Source organism: Zosterops lateralis (assembly GCF_965231275.1).
Source record: "Zosterops lateralis genome assembly, chromosome: Z".
Taxonomy (NCBI): Eukaryota; Metazoa; Chordata; class Aves; order Passeriformes; family Zosteropidae; genus Zosterops; species Zosterops lateralis.
In genome coordinates this window covers 45,647,843-45,667,023 of record NC_139800.1, presented here as the reverse complement: position 1 = coordinate 45,667,023, position 19,181 = coordinate 45,647,843, and the positions used below count along the sequence as shown (strand labels likewise).

The 19,181-nt window shown below is 40.9% G+C and overlaps 2 protein-coding genes across 2 annotated transcripts; both read left to right on the top strand.

Annotated features, from left to right (window-relative positions):
* Positions 1-376: 376 nt before the first annotated feature.
* On the top strand, positions 377-12,417 carry TMEM175 (transmembrane protein 175). Its single transcript, XM_083883592.1, has 10 exons — positions 377-496; positions 752-790; positions 1,847-1,944; positions 3,038-3,089; positions 3,932-3,967; positions 5,351-5,434; positions 6,071-6,235; positions 7,513-7,591; positions 9,253-9,394; positions 9,952-12,417. Exons 1-10 carry the CDS (start codon positions 383-385, stop codon positions 10,613-10,615), a joined length of 1,473 nt encoding a protein of 490 aa, XP_083739718.1. The 5' UTR covers positions 377-382; the 3' UTR covers positions 10,616-12,417.
* A 1,082-nt stretch (positions 12,418-13,499) lies between these two features.
* On the top strand, positions 13,500-15,825 carry ATP5ME (ATP synthase membrane subunit e). The gene is made up of 4 exons (XM_083884057.1): positions 13,500-13,630; positions 13,779-13,833; positions 14,098-14,196; positions 15,686-15,825. The coding sequence occupies exons 1-4, from the start codon at positions 13,595-13,597 to the stop codon at positions 15,709-15,711; spliced, it is 216 nt and encodes a 71-aa protein (XP_083740183.1). The 5' UTR covers positions 13,500-13,594; the 3' UTR covers positions 15,712-15,825.
* Positions 15,826-19,181: the final 3,356 nt, after the last annotated feature.

Genomic DNA, 19,181 nt, shown 5'->3' with positions numbered 1-19,181 from the left:
CTCTGAAATGCATTATTATAAACCAGGATGACCTCCCTCAGCTGCTGGCATGCTCTTCCCATTTTAAAAAGGGAATTTCTTTGAGGAAAATCAATTGCTTCTGTAAGAGTCATGCTTTCCTTTGCCTCTTCTATTCAGATTTCCTGGCCGGTGTAGAAAGCACCGTCAGCGTCACTAGATTCAGGATGCTATTACAGCCAGCGGAGAGGTGGACTGGAGGGCCTTTTAAGGGCGGGATTACGGCTTCAGCCCCCGGAGGTCTAGCGTCACGGCCGCTCACCGGCATCCATCCCATTGTTTCCGAGAGCGGCGTTCCTCCGCCCCCCGGGCCGCTCTGAGGGCGCGGGGAGGAAGCGCCGCCCCCGCCGAGCGCAGCGGGGCCATGGCGGCTCCGCGGGAGCGCGGCCCGGGGCCGGGGCCGGGCGGCAGCACGCAGACATCGCACCGGCTGCTGGCCTACAGCGACGCGCTGCTCTCCATCATCGCCACCGTGATGGTGAGCGCCCGCCGGCGGGAGGGAGGGAGGGAGGGAGGGAGGGAGAAGGCTGGGGCGGCCGCGGCCGGTGCCGGTTTCCGGGACATGTCGGCGCCGTCCCGCAGCGGTGTCGGCGGTGCCGCCCGGCCCGGCCCGACACGGCCCGGGAGCTGCTCGGGGCCGCGCCATCCGCGGGCACAGGAGGCTGTGCGGCCTTAGGGAAGTGCTCAACAAGGAAAAGAACGTCACGCGCTAATAAACATTTTGTCCTTTCAGATTTTGCCGGTGGCTCACACAAAGATACATCCCGACCAGGTACCGTGTGCCGTTTGTTGTTTGTTCTGTCCTGGCAGGGAGATGTGACATCCCTCATTTCGAGTTACAGGCTTTCAAAAGCAGGAGCCATTAAGCAACATTAAACCCAACAGAAACCTCACACAGGGCAAGGAGCTGGTGAACTTAGGGTGTGAAACTTTTAGATAAAGACTTGTGTTACACGCAGATGTCGTGACATAAAGCCTGAATGAGCTATATGTTGTAGGCTGAGGATTACTCTTAATTACTAGTTACTTTTTGATGAAAAATTAATTGCCATCTGACAAAAACGTCTTTACTTTAAGAAAGCGTCTGCTCTTCCCGGTAATAAAGCATGACTAAGAGAAGCCACTTACATAGCACAATCTGAATGCTAGTTTTAGAGTCAGGTTCATAATAAATATAATTTGAGTAAACAAAGGTGGAAAAAAAACCTACTACAGACCATAAGTTAATTCTGAGAATACCCAGGAATTTTAGGAAACATTAATAATTTGAGAAAGTTTACAGTTTTTTTTTTCTTTTATCATTATTTATTTTTCTACTCTTAAACAGACTTAAATCTTAGTTTAAGAAGTTCAGATAAGGTCTCTAACACAGCAAATATACTATATTTGTCTGTTTAAGCCATTGTAGTGGTGTTTGCAAAATTTGCTGAGCTTAAGCCCTCTTCTTTCTTCTTGTTAACAATTGTCCCATGAAAGCTCTTGATGCTTCTACTACAGAAGTCAGTGCTGTGAAAGTAAAAGAGGCATATTGTATCCAGTCCTCTGAAATGCATTATTATAGTAACAGTGATGAGAGAATGCATAAATGAATAACAAGGTGAATAGAGCATTGGGAAGCCCTTTTATGGGTTGATGAGGTGTGTTGGTATATCAAATGCTAAATTTTAGCCTACGTAACAAGTTCCTAATAAACTGGTTTCTCTGCAATATACTAGATTGTTGAATGGGGACTGCATGCTTGGAAGGCATCTGTTTTTCAGATGTTGGTAATCATTTAGTAACGTAACATTTAAATTTTGTTTCCTTGGTTGTCACTTTTCTGTTTCAGAAATTAGGTGAAAGTGTTCAGCAACTTCTCCTAGCAAAAATTGCAGTCTACTTGATGACCTTTTTAATAGTCACAGTGGCATGGGCAGCTCATGTAAGGTAGGAACCTGGTGTTTTAATTTGAAGTTAAAAGCTAGAAAGTGCAGAAGATAACCATATCTGTGATGTATTTCTGTCTTGCTGCCAGATTTCTGAATTGTCTTTCTTGAATAACATTCAAAATCATTGTAAAGAAGTGCTACCCTTAGCAGTGAATAGCTATTCTTCCTTTTCAGTGCCATAGTGATACAGAGAAAAACAAGCATTATGTATCTTTTAGAGTTACTTTTCATTTTGTCTTGAAGACTGGATGGAAGTAGCCTTCTAATTATGCTGAAAAAATGTGAATTTGTAACTTGCATGCTCCACAACAAACTGAACTGATACAGTACAGCTGGCCTGAAACTCATCTCTCTGTCCTCAGCAGTAGTTGTCACAAAATCAATTGTAGTGTTGCAGATTCTGTACTTACAGAGCTGTGGACACCCCCACCTGCCATGTCTTGGTGGTTAAAAAGAAATTGACATGCAGGTGTCATACTGGAACCAGGACAGATTTTATTTGAATTTTGAAATTTAAAAATGTCACCATGCAAGTGGATTGGCTGCATTCCAGTAAAGGCATGCAACCTGTAATTCAATATTTGAAGCTGATACCACACATCCATTTCTTTATCACAGTGCTTTTCTGCACTTGTATAAGTGCTGAGGTACACTCTCGGGGTTTTCTGGAGGGTGATGGGTACTGTGGATTCTAACTGACAGTTTTGTGCATGAAGAGTTTCATTAACAAAATCTGGGGACATTTGCAAGGAAACCTTTTTCTTTGTGTGCTGTCTCATCAGAAAAAAAATTTCTAAGGCTTAAAGTTTGGAAAATACTCTGCCATTTAAATAGAAAACAGATTCTTAATAACTGTTCCGTGATTGAACTTGATTGTATCTCACTTTTAAGATTTTTCTAACAAATTACTTTCATACTTGAGCTACATGAGTTTTGGTAGCACCTGGAATACTCATGTTAGTTCTAGGGCAAAGGAAATTGAGTTCCCCCATACTATCATAAATGTACAATTTATATGTAGTGTTGTAAAATGTATTTCCTCAGTTGGCTTGTTCATGATAACCTTACTTTGCCTTGCCTTGCCTTGACAGGTTGTTTCAGGTGATAGAGCATATAGATGATGTCCTGGCTCTTCTAAATCTGGTGAGTCTTGTCAGATAAGCTGAATGGTTAACTAGCAAATACAGGTCACTTTAGTGTGTCTGTGAATATCCAAAGGTTTATATGTTAAATAGCATAACACTGACATATTTCCAAGTCAGGAAAATACAAAGATCTTTAGTTTCAATGTGACTGATTGATAAATAACTTGCTGTTAACTTGGAAATGTTATACTATAAACCAAAAGAAGATCTGCAGCAGGTTAGTCTGAAGTTCATCTGAGGGAACTGAGTATTTTGCAATGTTGTTTTAAACTCTGTTCTCTGAAATATGCAACCACACAGTTATTGTGTTAATAAAAGCACTGTTGGAGCTCCATGAGATAACACTAGAGGAAATTATTTTAGAAGAATAGCCTAGGACATCTAATTCTTACCTAATACAGTTTTCAAAGCAATGCATTTCTTTATGGTTTTTGGTTGGGTTTTTTTTAATTTTGCTTTTTTAGATACAAAATATTTAAGATCTGATATTAATATTCTTGACAAATCAGAAACACCTATTTAGAAGGTGCAGGATATGTAGCATTGCTATTTTAGAAAGAAATCTCTTAAAACCATAGCAAGACTTTTACCTGGGGTTTTGGTAACAAAACTGTAGTGTTTTCTAAAATAAGCTTGTGCAATTTGGATAGAGAACATGAACGTTGTGTACAAAACCAGCTATTTGTTGTAGTCAGAACTCAGCAACTTCAGAAATGTGGTATTTTTCATTATGCAGCCCAAGCATTTGATCTCCTTGTAAAATACAAAGCAAGCAATGCCCTCATTGAAGATGTGTCCAGAAGATACATAGTGTTATAATATGCTTTTTTTCTGTTTTAGGCTTGTATGATGATCATAACCTTCCTGCCATATACAGTAAGTAATATTCTAAAATCTGATATATGTTTAAATTACAGTGTTGGTTTCTTCATTTATTTGGAAAGACTTTACCAAAATATTCAGAAACCCAGGAAAGTGTTGCTGTAGTATAAAACTGAATCCACTATCATAGTTAACTGTTGCTTCTTGAAAATTCATGAAGCTATTTTATAACCTTCAAATATTGCCTGTTTTAGACCTGGCAGAAAATGGGCATTCTACAAAAAAAAAATTACAGTTATGGAAAGTCATAGTATCATAGAATAGTTTGGGTTGGAAGAGGCCATTAAAGGTCCTATAGTCCAACCCCTGCAAAGATCAATCTTCAGTTGATGAAGTTGCTCAAACCTGCTCACCTTGTATGTCTCCAGAGACTAGACAGTTGTGCCAATGTTTCACCAGCCTCATGGTAAAAATATTCCCATGATTTATTTTTAAATATTGAACAATATTGAAAAAGGTCCAGGTTATCTGATAATAATTTTGGTAAGATAAATAAAACTGTATTTCAAATTTCTCCTTATATGGCAAGACATTTTCATTTTGTAATTTAGATCGAGTTTGTGGTATCACTTCTGATGTGCTCTGCAAGGTTGATTCTGGCAGTTGATGGTTTGTGTTTAAAATCTGCATAATTTTTGGTCATATGACCTCAAAAGAATGTTTGCAAATAAATACCATATTAACAGAACAAAAAAGTTGCTTAAAATGCATCTTGACTGTTGTATGTGTAAGACACACACCTGTTTCTCTTTGGAGATATATATATATATGTCTTACATTTAGTCTGCAAAAAATAAGGCTGTGGTCAGTAAAACGATCTTTATCAGTAAGAGAGCATACTTTTCATTTTGCTTTGAAGGTGAAATTATTTTTGGAAAGCTGTCAATGTTACCTTAATACTGCAATACTGCACCCTACTTTTTTTTTCTTTTTTCTTTTTTTTAATCACTCCCCTAAAGAAGCTGCAGAAATTAATACAACAGAGAGCCACGGAGGTAGACAAAATAAAAGATTCAAAAAGGCATCCTAATATCAAGAATTTTCACAGCATGCTTTTGGTTCACATCATGTCAACCAAAAGCAGTTAAACTTTATGCTCAGGTACAAGTCACTCTGTAATTATTATGGAGGCACAGTGCCAGAGTGGCTGAGGTTTAGCACCGTCAATGTCAGAGCAAAACCATCTCTCCAGATGTGTTTGGTTGGGATGCCTGCATGTATTTGGCTAGAAATTCCATTTAATGGAATTATGCTGAAAGGAAGATTATTATTTAGATTTATGAGTTTCAATATTGAATGAAGAGTGCTTCTGTTTCTCTACTGTTATTCCTACATTGCTTCTTAATTAAATATATGATCTTGTTAATTTTTTTACAGTTTTCCTTAATGGCCTCCTTTCCAGGAGTACCTTTTGGCATCTTCCTGTTCAGTGTCTGTGCTGTTGTCATTGGCCTTATACAGGTATCGGAGCTATCCATTTACATTTTCACTTGTAAATAGACTTTCTTGTGTAGAGCTGAAGTTAAGTTTCTTAGTGAGGGACATAAATTGTAAATACGTTATTTGCATAGCATTCTTTTTCTAAGTTGTGCCCAATATAAAAATACAGTACCTGTATGTAAGACATAAGTTCACTGTCCCATTAAGCTGTTTTATGCAAGTAAATCAGCTGATCTCAATGTTCATAGAATTCCTTTCCCACTCTTTGCAAAAATGCCTTGGGGAAAGAACAATTGACTTTTCATGCTGATTGATGTCTTTGTGAGCCATACAGCAGTGGGTGAGGGAACAGGCTGTCAGCCTCAAGTCCAGCAGCACTCTTCTTCCTGGTGCAGTGCTTTGTTGGTCTCAGTTCCTTATTACAGAGGTCTTCATTCTTTTTCATCAAGGTTCAAAGGTCATGACAGGCTCTGCAGAGGAGACTAAAATCTTCACCTGCAGTGTATTGTCAAATCTCAGAGTTTCTCAGACCAACCTTCCATATGAGAGTGAAGAATAATTTTGAAACTGTTTTGGAATGCGTTGGTTTGTAATTCAATTCTTACATTTGAAATTTGGCATATACTTATAAGTTCACTAATGCTTTTTTCCTTACAGGCTGTGATAGTAGCGTACGGATTCTATCACCCACACTTATTGAATCAACAGATACAGGAGTCTGAAAATCAGAATTTCTATAAACGTCATATCTTAAAGATTATCTTAAGAGGACCAGTTTTATGCTTTCTAGCAGCCATCTTTTCTTTTTTCTTTATTCCTTTGGTAAGTTCTCTCAGTTAACAGAAAACTTTAATGCAGCAGTGTGTGTTAGCTGTCTTTAGGACTGTGTATGAAACTAATGATGTCTGTGTTAATTATGCAGACTTTATCAATTGCCGGTTCTAGGTTGTTGTAATCATGACTGCTGTTTTTCATTGAATGTATTTAGTTACACGTATCAAACCTGTAACTTGATCCATGAGTTTGTATAGCTTAAAAAGAATATTCTACTATAATATTATTTGCTAAGCCTGGCTGGGTTTTTTTTTTTAAGCAGGCCATCTAAACTCTACCTTAGTATCTTCAGAAGTAGTTGAGGTAATATGGAAGGTTACATGAAATGAATGCTACACTGCACAAACTGAGGAAGAGTGAATGTAATTGCTGCACTAATTTAGGGTGTAAGAGCAAACCAGTTAGCCCACCTGCACCTCAAAACAAATAGTTTTATCTAAAGACTGCGTTTACATAGCCTTTTTCTCTTCCATCTTTATCTGATGTCAATGAGTTACTACTACTTACTAATATCTTCAACTCTTTTCTGGAATCCCTACTTGGAACTGAAATCTAGTTTTTGAATGTATCCTGAACTTCCATTCCTCTCATTCTTTAGGAAAAGATGGATTTAATTGAATTTTGAGAAAGATTCCACAGGAATTAGCAGTATTTAAATAATCCCCAAATTTGTGAAAAATCAAGTTGCTCTTGATGAAAGGAGCTGTTATGAATCCAAACATGAAAAAGCCTAGTGGTATCTGAAATATGTTTTCCTCTTCTTCCTCATTCTGTTCACTGTAGTTTGGTTGTTTGTTTTTAATACTAACAATGGTGAATTTAGTCTCCAAGTTGCTCCTATGCTTAGACCTGTGCAAAGCCTGTGAACCACTTAGGACCCACAAATGTGTTTTTGTGACACAAATAGTAGAATCTTAGGATATCATGAATTGAAAGGACCCATAAGGATTTTAGGGATAATTCCTCTACTTCCAAAGCAGTTATTCCTGCACTTTTTAATTTAGCAGAATTATTTGCCTGCTTTTTTTAGTTTACTTCATTACTACATTAGCTAGGAAAAATCAGTATTTGGTTCCACATGCAATATTCAGGAAGTACATGAGCATTTCAGCTGAGCCTTTTTGTTTTTGAAAGTCAAGTTTTCTTTTTCTCAATGTGATTAATTCTAAGATTGAGAGTTATATTTTCATATTAAATCTGGAGGGTAGTTTATATTTTGATTACTATATTTTGATAACTGTATAACTGTTCATCTTCTCCAACAGTCTTACGTACTTCTTGGACTCGTAATTGTTTTTCCGCATCTCACTCGATTAATTACATGGTGTAAAACCAAAATTCTTGGTGAGTAACAAAATGCCTAGGCATATGTTCAGATAAGGTTGTCAACATGTTATGCAGACAGCCCAGAATGAAGTAATTTCAGTTCTGCTTTCATTTTCAGTCTTGGAACATAGTGATTTTAGGGTTTATTGATGTACTCCTAAGCAGTATCCCCCTTGCTCCCTGTTTTCCCACAATTTTATTGAGATTTGTGGAAGGCACAACACATTTAAAGATCCTTTCCCATTGCAAAACCTTTCTGGTTTGTCCTGATAACGCAAGTGCACGCAGACACACGTAGGTATATGAATGATGGCTGCAGGCCATCCCTCTTCCCTCCTCAAGAGGGAGCATGGGGATGGAAGAACATAAGGAAGTAAGCTCCATGCCTTTATCACTTTCTTCCCTGCAATGCTGAGTACTCACACATTTTCAAACAGGCAAGCACTGCACCTGTAAATCAAACTTCCTCACAATAGTTAACTGTTCAGGATATGACCTCTCATCAACTGGTGTGATCTAAAGAGGCGCCTTCACATGTGTCGTAAGTTAGCCTTAATCCATGCTTCCTTACCACATGTGCTTTCTGCCCTCCTTGTCTCAGGAGTAACAGTTGCACACCATAGCAACAACTGAGCTGCTCTTAAATCCTGCTGAGAAAGAGGTTACCGTTTGGAAAATAAAAGGAGAAGGGGATATCATGTAACCTACTTGGCTAAAAGGTGCAGTGTCCCTCTGAGAGGGACCACAAAACCACTGAACAGATAATGTCTTTGGAACTGACACTTCTAAGCTGGGTCAGAAAAATGACACCTTCGTACTTCTGCTGCTGCTATTCAGACTAGTGCCAGTCTGTCTGTTTACAGTACAAATGGGAGCATACTGTTCACTCCTCCATGTGGCAGCGATAACAGGGAGGCAGAAATGCTCTGAAAGGATGAAGCCAGACTCTCCGAGCCTGAGAATAAACACATACAAATATTGTCCATGCTTATTGCAATGGGGCCCCTGTGGTTTGTGATCAGGTCACATCTCTACCTCTTACCCTGTCAGATGGCTGAAATACTGCTTTATTGAGTTTCTTGTGATTACACCTACTTTGCATTCCGGTAAAATCTTAATTTTTTTTTGTCCAGTCTATACACTTGAAGGAGTGTATTTTGGCTAGCTAGGCAGTTCTGAGTTCAGTTAGAGATGTGTTTGACATTTCCTATAAAAGCTACAACTTTTGATGAAAGGCTTGAATTATTTTAAAAGAGGTTATTCGATATCCCAGTTTAGACCCCATGCTCAAGACAGATTTTTTTTCTGTCATGTACATAATTCTCCAAGCTGTCATAGAGGCCCTACAACAAATAGGGCTTCCTGAGGCACAGCATCTGATTTGTTTTGTCCAATTACAGCTTTGAGTCATTATTCACTTGGTGGAAATGGTTTGCCATACAGTTTAAAGGACAGGGCTTTTTTTTGTTCCCAAAGCACTTGTCTTGAAGGAAATATAAATTTCAGAGAGAGGCACATATTCCAGAAAAAAGTGGAGTGACTGACATGTGTGGATTACTGGCATCCCCTTGTCTGACGAAACATTTTGGCAGATGGGGAAAAAGGGAAGTCACAGTAGGTTGTTGACGTATCTTATTTTATACTTCTTTTAATTATTAAGCCTCTGGATTTGTTTCCAGGTCAGAGAGGTGAAGAGGAGGAACATCATAGCTTAGAAACCTTCACTTTTTACCTCAGTGAGCCTCTGAGTAAGGAACGAGTAGAAGCATTCAGTGATGGAGTCTATGCCATTGTAGCAACCCTGCTCATTTTGGATATATGGTAAGGCTTTGTGCTGATTCTTACATTTTGTTTTGTTAAATATATTAACTTTTGTCTGTATGTAATATTTGAGGAAGTAAAATTACTCAAACATTCTTGTTGATTTCCAAATCTGCAGTAGTTACTTTAAAGTATGATTATCTGGAAGGACAGAGAGCACAAACCAAAGATACTTCTTAACACCCACATTCCAGCAGTAGTGATCATCAGTGTGCATAATACATGTTGGGGTGTTGAGTCTTGAAGAACAGAACTTCCTTTTTTGCTTCCTAAATTATGTTTTCAGATGAAAGCCTTTTATCAGTAAAAGCTGTTTAGTCTGTAGCAACTTCATTAACCCAAAGGAATGCCAACCTGCATTTGGATTTCCTTTTTTATATAATTTCTTTGCAGTGCTGTTATTTGAAACACTGTTTCTAAATTATAAATTAGAGAAATATGTAGTGGATTCTTGTTGTTTACTACTTGTTCAAAGTAAAGCAGCATAGTTCAGTCTTGCTTCTGGTGGTTTTTTTATAGCAGTAATATACAAAGTAAAGTTATTTTTCTCTCCACAGTGAAGACAATGTTCCTGATCCCAGAGAAGTCGAGGAGAAGTTCCATGGCAGTCTTCTTGAAGCCTTAAGTGAATATGGGCCCAACTACCTTGCTTACTTTGGCTCATTTGTTACAATTGGTCTCCTGTGGTTTGTCCATCACTCTCTTTTCCTTTATGTAACAAAAGCTACCCGATTAATGGGACTGCTCAACATACTTTCATTGGCTTTCATTGGTGGGCTTCCACTAGCTTACCAGCTGACCAGTGAATTTGCAGAAAAGTCTCATAATGAAATAGAAGCTATTCAGGTCAGCTGTGTTATCACTTTCTTTGCCAGCATATTTCAGTTTGCAATATGGACTACAGCCCTTCTCAATGAAGAGGAAACTTTGCATGCCTTTGCTAGATATGGTGGCAAGGAGCATGCCTTCATGTTTGCCAAGCTGGCTCTCTACCCTTGTGTAAGCCTTGGGGCCTTCTTTCTAACTTGCTTGTTAAGTGAATTTAGCACAGCGATTTTCCATCTTATGCAGATTGTAATCCCATTTGCTTTTCTTGCCTTGCGCATTTTTGTTAGAATTTCTTTAACTGCCATAAAGTCTGTGATGTCTCTCTCCAGACGGAAGGTTGTATTGTTAGAAGAAGAGGAGGCATGTTTGTCTCCAAATGAAACACTGTCCTAAATTTCTGTGCAGTGCATGTGAACTTACAGGATCAACTTCAGCTCCTCTGATTCGCATTGTATTCATGTGTGGATTATATTGATGTAAACCAAAGCCTGTATTGACCATAACTGGGGCATATTTATGTTTAAGCTGGTCATGCTCAAGACCCTTTCTCTAAAATCTGCTGTTCAAAATACTGGGTAAACAGGGAATGTGAAGAAAAGTATGTTCCCCTTCTTCTAGGGTTGTCCTGTATGAAAAAACGCTGCTTGACAGGTAACTGCAGCAATGGTCTATTAAGGAGTGTGCAGAAACCCAGCAAAATGGCAGCCAAACACAGGCATAGAAGTTGGCTGAGTTTCTATGTAAGAGAATATGAGGCCTGGAAGACACAGAGACCTCTGGATTTCTGGATGGCACATGATAGTAGAACATATGTGCGCACAAGTTAATGGTTTCATTTATTTTATTTTATTTTTTCAGTGATTACACTGTCTGTTTTCCATAGTCACAAACAGGGGATAGCAGTTGGAAATCTAACTGTGTTTGAGTGGCTCTGTGTGTGAGTTTAGATGGGAGTTGCAGTTGTGATAGGAGTCTTCCAAGCCATCTGAACACAAGTTGTTTGGACATATCTATTCTTTTTTAAAAAGGATGTAACAAATGAGGATTCATGTGCCTTTGCATCCAAGTTTCTACTAGGTTTGATATTTTCTGATGGAAAAGAGCTCTGTGATTAGACGTAAATTTTTTTCTGTCCTGCAGAAGCTGCTCATCTGAAATGTCTGAATTTCTCAGGCTTTTTTTGTCTGTTTTTTGTCTGTCAATGGAACATCCTTCTGTTATTCAGAAGGCAGGGTGTCCTATTCAAGGAGTGTATGAAACTGCAATGTGTGAAAGTTCCAAATCAGGTAAGGGAGTTGAGCTTCCTCCTGAGTTGTGGACAACCAAGGGATCCCATAGATTTCTGAGTCTCAGGAAGACAGCAGAAAAAAACAACTCCTAGAAATTCCTGTCCATGATATGTTGATTTTTTTTTTTTTTTTGCATTTATATGAAGCTGGATAAGTTTACTGCTTTTCAAATCATATAACTTCTGGCTGCTGTAGAAGCTGTTATGCACTTTGGCAGAGTGATTAATTTGTATCTTGAATTGTCTTAGTGCTGGACAATTTTAATGCCATAATTAAAGGCATTTGGGGAATTTTATTGTTAATCATTAAAAAATGTGGTAAAATATGCCTGAAGAAATCATAGATGAAAACAAATTCAGGTATCTTGTTTCAGCTGAGATCAGTCCTGAAAGCACTTGTACTTTTGTTTTGAAGCACCTTGATACCGAATATGTAATTGTTAATATTACATACTTCTTGTGAAAAATATGTTCAGCTATTCAAGGGGATTTATACCTAGTTGTGGTTAAATGACTTGTGTTGTGTATAGCAGTTTTTCTGATACTTAATAAAAGCACTTTTGGTTCTGTATAGTTTGTTTCTAATGTGCAGCAGACATAGTGAATATGTGTATTTGTAATAAATTGCAATCAGTGAAAAAAAACAAAACTTCAAGCCATTTATTTCTTCTCTGTAGATGAACTTTAAGGTTGATATCTGCAATTAAAATTATATTAGATGGTTTTTTTCCTACAAGATCACAAGGTCCTTTCCAATCTCAGCAGTTTTGTGATTTTTTTTTTTTATAAAATACCAAAATTATTTTAATATGATGTAAAGAAAAGTTGATTCTACTTCTCATGGTACCTGAAGAAAATTAAGCCCAAAAACTGAACCTGACCAAGGAGTTTCATTGCATTGTTTACAAGGATGGTTTGTATAAAGCAATGTATAAATATTACAAGGCACTGTATTGGCTCAATAATGCGTTTTTCCTTTTCGTGTCTGTGTGGTGTTGGTTGGTTGGTTTGGTTTTTTGGGTTGTTTTTTGTTTGTTCGTTTGTTTGTTTTGTGGGGTTTTTTGTTTTGTTTTGGTTTTTATCCCACTAACAAGTAATTTGTTTTACAGAAAGATCAGTTTTATTTTTGCTTGTGGTCAAGATAGCATTATTCAAATTTGGGCCAAATTTGCTAATATCTCAGAACCTAAACCTGAGCACAAACATGATACAAGACTTTGTATAAACAGAGCTCATTTAACAACATTTTAAGTTATTGAGAAAGAAACTGCATTAATTTGAATTGTGTCATTCTCAAGTAGAAAGATCATTCCCAAATATAACTGTAACTAGTTGTTCTTAACAGAATTACTAATGACCACGGGGTTTTGCGTCTGTGAATGTTAAATACAATAATTACTAAAATCCCAGAATGGATGTCATTGGAAGGGCCTGTGAAGACCATCCAGTCCAGCCCTGCAGTTTAAAGCAGGGTTGGCTAGCCTGGTTGGTTGCAGAGGTCTGTGTCCAGTCAGACTGAGCAGCTGCACAGAGGCCATAAGCACTCAATAGCTTATAGCATGATGGAATCGTTAAGATTGGAAGAGGCCTTTAAGGCCATCCACTCCAGCCATGCACCCAGCAGTGCCACTGTAACCCCTGGACCACTGAACCACATCACCCGCACCAGATCCTCTGGCCCCTCCAACATGTCCAGGGATGGTGACTCTGCCACCAACCTGTGCCAATACCTGACCCCTGACTGTGAAAAAGGTATTTCCACTATCTGTTTTCAAACGGCTTAACAGGGTTTAGTGTCCAAATACCCTTATGAGTATAAAGAAAAAAAATCCGTTTAAAAAGAATTTTCTGCATTTCAGTCCATTTATCATTGGAAAACCTCAATGAGATCCCCCTTGCTCGTTCCCAGAGGCCGCACCGCCGTAGCTCCCGCAATCCCTCCTTGTGGAGGCGCCGCCGGAGCTCTTTAGGCGCCGGGCCCGCCGGGAGGTCAGAGCGCAGCACAGCGTTTGGCTTCCCGGTCACGGCTGCTCCCCGCCCCTTCCGCCGCCGCGCTCAGCTCCGGCCGCCCTTCTGCCGCCAGGATGATCCCGCCGGTGCAGGTGTCCCCGCTGATCAAGGTGAGGGCGCGGGGGATGGCCCGGGCTGTCCCGGGGCCGCGGGAAGGGTCGCCCGGGCCGGCGGGTCGGGGCGGGGGCGGCGGGGGCGGCGGGGCCGGCCGTGCCTGTGAGCTGAGCCAAGGGCGCGTCCTTGTCTCTGCTCCCGCAGTTCACCCGGTACTCGGCGCTGCTCGTGGGCATGATCTACGGCAAGAAGCGATACGGTGAGTGCAGGTCCCCGGCGGCCGCTCCCCGCTCCCCGCGCCCGCCCGCAAGGGCACCTTGACACGGCCCGGCCGCCATTTCCCCCCCGGCCCGGCCGCGGCCCTGCCGAGGGGCCCTGCTGCGGTGAAGCCGCAGATCCCTATGAAATGTGCTTTTCTGCCAGCAAAACTGGCTTTTCCTCCTTTTTGAGCGAGCCCGCAGGAGCGGAGCTTTCTGCCGGGTGTTGGGGAACTTGTGTTTTAGAGGTGTTGTGTTGATGGCAGACTACCTGAAGCCAATTGCTGAAGAAGAGAGAAGAATAGAGGCGGAGGAGAAAAAGAAACGTGAAGAACTGGAGCGGATTGCAAAAGAAATTGCTGAAGGTAGTTCCTCGGTTCAGTGTGTTCATCCCACGCTGTCTTCCAGGTGTTGGGCTGCGGGGCTGGTGTTCCACCGCAGTGCTCTTAGGAAAAACAGAGGCCTGCAGCTGAATGCCTGGAGGTGGTGGTTAGGGCCGTGTGAGGAGTAAAGAGTGCGGCTGTTTAATTATGCCTGCATTTTGAAAAGGTCATCGGAGCAAGAGTTAACGCTTTTGCAACAGTCAGGACTTGTTAAATAGCTGAATTTACGCTGAGGAGACAAACTGCCAAAAGGTGCTGGTTATTCTGTGAGGAATAACTGGATCTGTGTATCAACTGTGGCAGCAACTCCCTTATTCATCTGGTGCAAGTCGTTTTCTCCATGCAGTGTAGAAACCTCACAAATATGACTCAATATAGGGCATAGGCAATGGTATGTAATTGCAACTTGAGACTTTTAAGTGGTGTCACACGTGTTTTGTTAGAGGTCAGCTTGATTTTTTTGTATGTCTCACATGAAGAGGGTGTGCTGGAGGGCATCACTTGCAGCTAATACTACTGCTTTTGTTCTCATTCCCATCCACCTTTAGTATTCCTGCTGCAGCATTGTTTCCCTTCTCCTTAGGATTGTTTCTTGTGTTTCCTGTACAGTTCTAAGAGAGGATTCCTTCTCTGCTGCCATACAGAGGAATGTGCTCTCTAGCTTTGTTTCACCTAGGTTTTTAGGTAGACTTAAAACTAAGAAGAATTTTTTAAAAAATCATTAATAAGTCAAGCTGTTCTTGGTGCAGATACACTCGCAGTAACTCTTTCCATGCGGAAAAGTGACATTTGCATTGTTCTGAACAAAACTGGTGTTGAACAAAGCTCTAATACTAGATTAACTACACATACAGAAATTCAAATACGCTTTGTAAATGACTTACTAGAGATAGAGCTATTTTCCTTTCTTAAATATATTGTCTCCTTTGTTCATGGACTAGATAAATGGGTCTTTTAGATATTCTCTAGTTAGAGAAAACATTCTGTATTTTTGGAGGTAGAGGCTGTGCTGTTATGTTGCCAGGCCACCTAGTAAGGAATTTTTCTTAATTACTGCTTTAGAATGTTTAATCTGTTTAAAAGTGGCAAAAGGTGACATCTCTGTTATTCCCAACAGTGTGTTTGGTCTGTTTTTTTTCAGAAAAGCAAAATTGTTAAACTCTGATTGTGTACAGTACAGTTGCTGAAGATTGTCCTTAAAGATGGACATACCTGTAGTGGTAGCATTTTCTGGGCTTGACATGTCAGTTCAGAAAACTGTCTTTTACCACTGAGTAAACTTAAAAGTTTGCCTTCACCCCAGAGCTGTGAATTACAATTCTGTTGAATAAACAGAAGTGGGAATCATAAATACTAGTGAGAAAGAAATTACATAAAGATAGTCTTTGATTCCACTAATGCTTTGCATGTTTTAGTTCGGCATGGGAGTGGCTAATAGTCCTAACCATGTTTGTGTTTTCTTCCCTTTTAGCAAGTGAAGATTCCATACTGAAATAAACAACAGATTTCATCTGAATTTGACACATGGAAATACATGGCTAGACTCTGAGCTGTCCAATGGTGTTTGAAATCTATGTGATACTCTATCAATAAAGTACTTACAACACTTCAGTTGGTATTTTTTGAGTGAATTGCACAGAGCAGCAGCAGAAATAGGGACAGAATGTACAGGAAGCAACTGTCACAATCTAGCTATTGTTGCAACTGAAACACTCCATTGTATTCCTCCAGCAGTAGCCGGTTGCTGCCCCCATTATCCACTGTGATCAGAAACTACATATAATTTTATATATATGAGCAGTGGGGGAGACTGGCAAGACACTGCCTGAATCTGTTACTCAAATGGCTTGTCTAAGGAGTTTCATAGAATCTTGGAATGTTAAGGATTGGAAGAGACCTGCAGGACCATTGAGTCCCAACATCCCCCTGCCATGGGCAGAGACACCTCTCACTAGATCAGCTTGCTCAGGACTTTGTCCAGCCTGGCTTTGAACAGTGCCAGGGCTGGGGCATCCACAGTTCCCTGGGCAGCTTGTTCCAGTGTCTCAGGAGCCTCACAGTAAAGAATTTCTTCCCAATATTGGATGTTAATTTCCCTTCTTGCAGTTTGTACCCATTACTTCCTGTCCTGTCACTACAGTTGCTGATGAAGAGTCCCTCTCCAGCTTCTGTGTAGGACCCTTCAGGTGCTGCAGGGTTGCTAGGAGGTCTCCACACAGCCTTCTCTTCTCCACACTGAACAGCCCCAACTCTCTCAGCCCATCTTGGGGAGGCGCTTCAGTCCTCTTATTGACGTGTGGCCTTCTATGCACTTGCTCCAACAGTTTCATGTCCTTCTTACGTTGAGGACACTGGAAGTGCTCACAGTACTCAAAGTGGGGTCACACAAGAGCAGAGGGACAGAGAATCCCCTCCCTCTCTTGCTGCCTGTGCTGCTTTGGATGCAGCCCAGGATCCCATTGCTTTTCAGGGCTGTGAGGGCACATTGCTGGGTCATGTTAAGTTTTTCATTAGCCATCACCCCTATCCTTCTCCTCAGGGCTGCTGTCAATCAGTTCTCAACTCAATCTGTAGCTGTGTCTGGGATTGCCACAACCCAGGTACAGGACCTTGCACTTGTTGCACTTCATGAGGTTTGCACAGCCCCACCTCTCCAGCCTGTCCAGGCCCCTCTGGATGTCATCCCTTCTCTCCAGCTAGTTGCCTGCTCCACAAGCTTGATGGTGGCAAATTTGCTGATAGTTCCCTTGATCCCACTGTACGTGTTGCTGACAAAACTGTTGAGCAGTGTCAGCTCCAGTATTGATCCCAGAGGGACACCACCTGTCACTGGGCTGTTGATCGCAATTCTTCGTTTCATCTTTTTTTCAGCTTTGGTATCACAGTGGATTATTGCTCAATTCTTGAATGTGGCACAGCAGTCAGATTTGATTCTGGCTTCTCAAGCTGAGCTGTGATCTGAGGAATTGCTGCGCACTCATTAGTCAGATGTTCTAAACACTACAGATGGACAGTTGTTCCTCAAAACAAAGTTACAGCTGAATTGTAGTGTGTCTTTTTCAAAAGGAGTGACCTGCTATGCATCCTGATTTTGCAGGAGAGATATGCCATGCTTTAAATACAGTCTTCAAAAAACAGCTTCTAAGAGGTATTGCAAGGCATTGTCCTTGCAATACCTCTTAGATTGGGAAGAATTCCTAAGTGGGGTAGGAAAGGTATCATGTATCTCTTTATGGTCATCCCACAGGGACCAAATTAGTTCTCTGCCACCCCATTATGGCCAGAGAATAGGTTATTATCAGGTTCAAGCAAAAAAAAGGGCAAAGAAAAGGAAGGAAGCAATGAAAAAAAGTCTCTTCTCTCAAAGGGTATGAGAGGGAAAACTCTTCATGTTTGTTCTGTATTCTGGAAAACTCTACATCCACCTGTTCTTCTGGTGAAACTACATTTGTGTGACTCCTGAGTACTCTGCTGCTCCTTGAGACGGAATTGAATGGTTTTCTACTGAACTTACTGAATGTTTTTTCTAATACTATAGTTTTGTGGAAGGAGTAGAGGAAGAGGTACAGAGAAAAAGTATCTTCCTCTTGCAAGTTTTATGACAGATGATGCAAACCATACTCAGCCCAGGCTGAGTGGATCTAAAATCTTGGATCTAGTACTCTGGGCTTTCATGGAGATTTCCTTATACAGGATCTAGAGATGCTGGTAGGACAAAGCCCCTTTACTGAGCACCAAGACATGCAACCCATCTGCCTGAAGGGTGGAGCTGGGATCCATACCCTCCGTGTTCCATACCATCTCTTTGTTTGAAGAACTGGTTGAAAGCTGAGTTGTTCCTGTCCTGCCTGCCTGGGAGGAGAGGAGGCTTAGTTCAAGTCAAGCTGTGGCCAGCTGGAAAAATACAGTAAGCATTTCTCTCAGATCTAAAAGAGGTGGCTAAAGACTACATTCTCCCTGCCAATTTTCCCTCCCTTACTGCCAGAACTGCCACCCTCGCAGCTCTGCCAGCAGCAGAGGCCTTGTACATGCTCCTACATCTCTGACTGTACCAGGTCAGGCATCTCTACTCACAACCCAGCTGCAGTCTAGGCTTCAGCAGAACAAATGGCTGAAGGGCATACTCATGCTCTTTTTCAGTAGCAAAGATGTCCTGTCTTGTGTCAGCTTGCCCTACCCCTTCCATCAAGGACAGCAGAAGATGGTCAAGATGCAGGATTAAAAATCCTTTGAGAGTTTCTCAGTCAGGCAAGCCTCTTCTCCTGCATGGATGGAAGACTTACTTTCCAGCCCTGAGCATCTCTCTCAGAAACCTCTCCTGCCAGTCTCCAAGGGATATTCATTTTCCTATCCCCTCAACCATCACATTCATAACCAAGAATGGAGGTCTGTATGCATTACCTGCTTCAGTGAGGCACTTATAAAACGGGTCGTCCTGGTCTCCCACCACACTTTAGAGCTGCATCAAGCCGAAGGTGAAAACTCTTAACTGGATTGTAGGCAAATACGTCATGAGCAGATTTAAATTCTCTACACCCCTGGATAGACCTTTCCTGAAACTATGTTGCAAAGACATACATCTTTTTCAAGCCTGGTGTTCTGATCTGCCTTTGAAGCAGGGGAACAGAGTTCTTGTTAATAGATTCCTTGGGTGGATTAGAGTGAAACAGAATTGGATGACTACTATGTACACAGGAGGCAGGTTTATTTTAAAGCAGTTTGGTTGCAGTGGTAAGGAGGTATGTAGCTATTGTGGTTCTTTTCTATAAAAAATATAAAAATATCACAAGAAAAATATGTAAGGAAAAGAAAGAAAGAGAAGCAAAGGACAAGGATGGATAATGGAGAGGAAAGATCCAGTGACAAGACTTGATAATTTCAATTTTGATTCTATAATCATCACTCTGATGGTTGCAGTCTTGGTCTGTTGGGGTGGAGGCCCATGCAACAAAGACACCTTGACACCT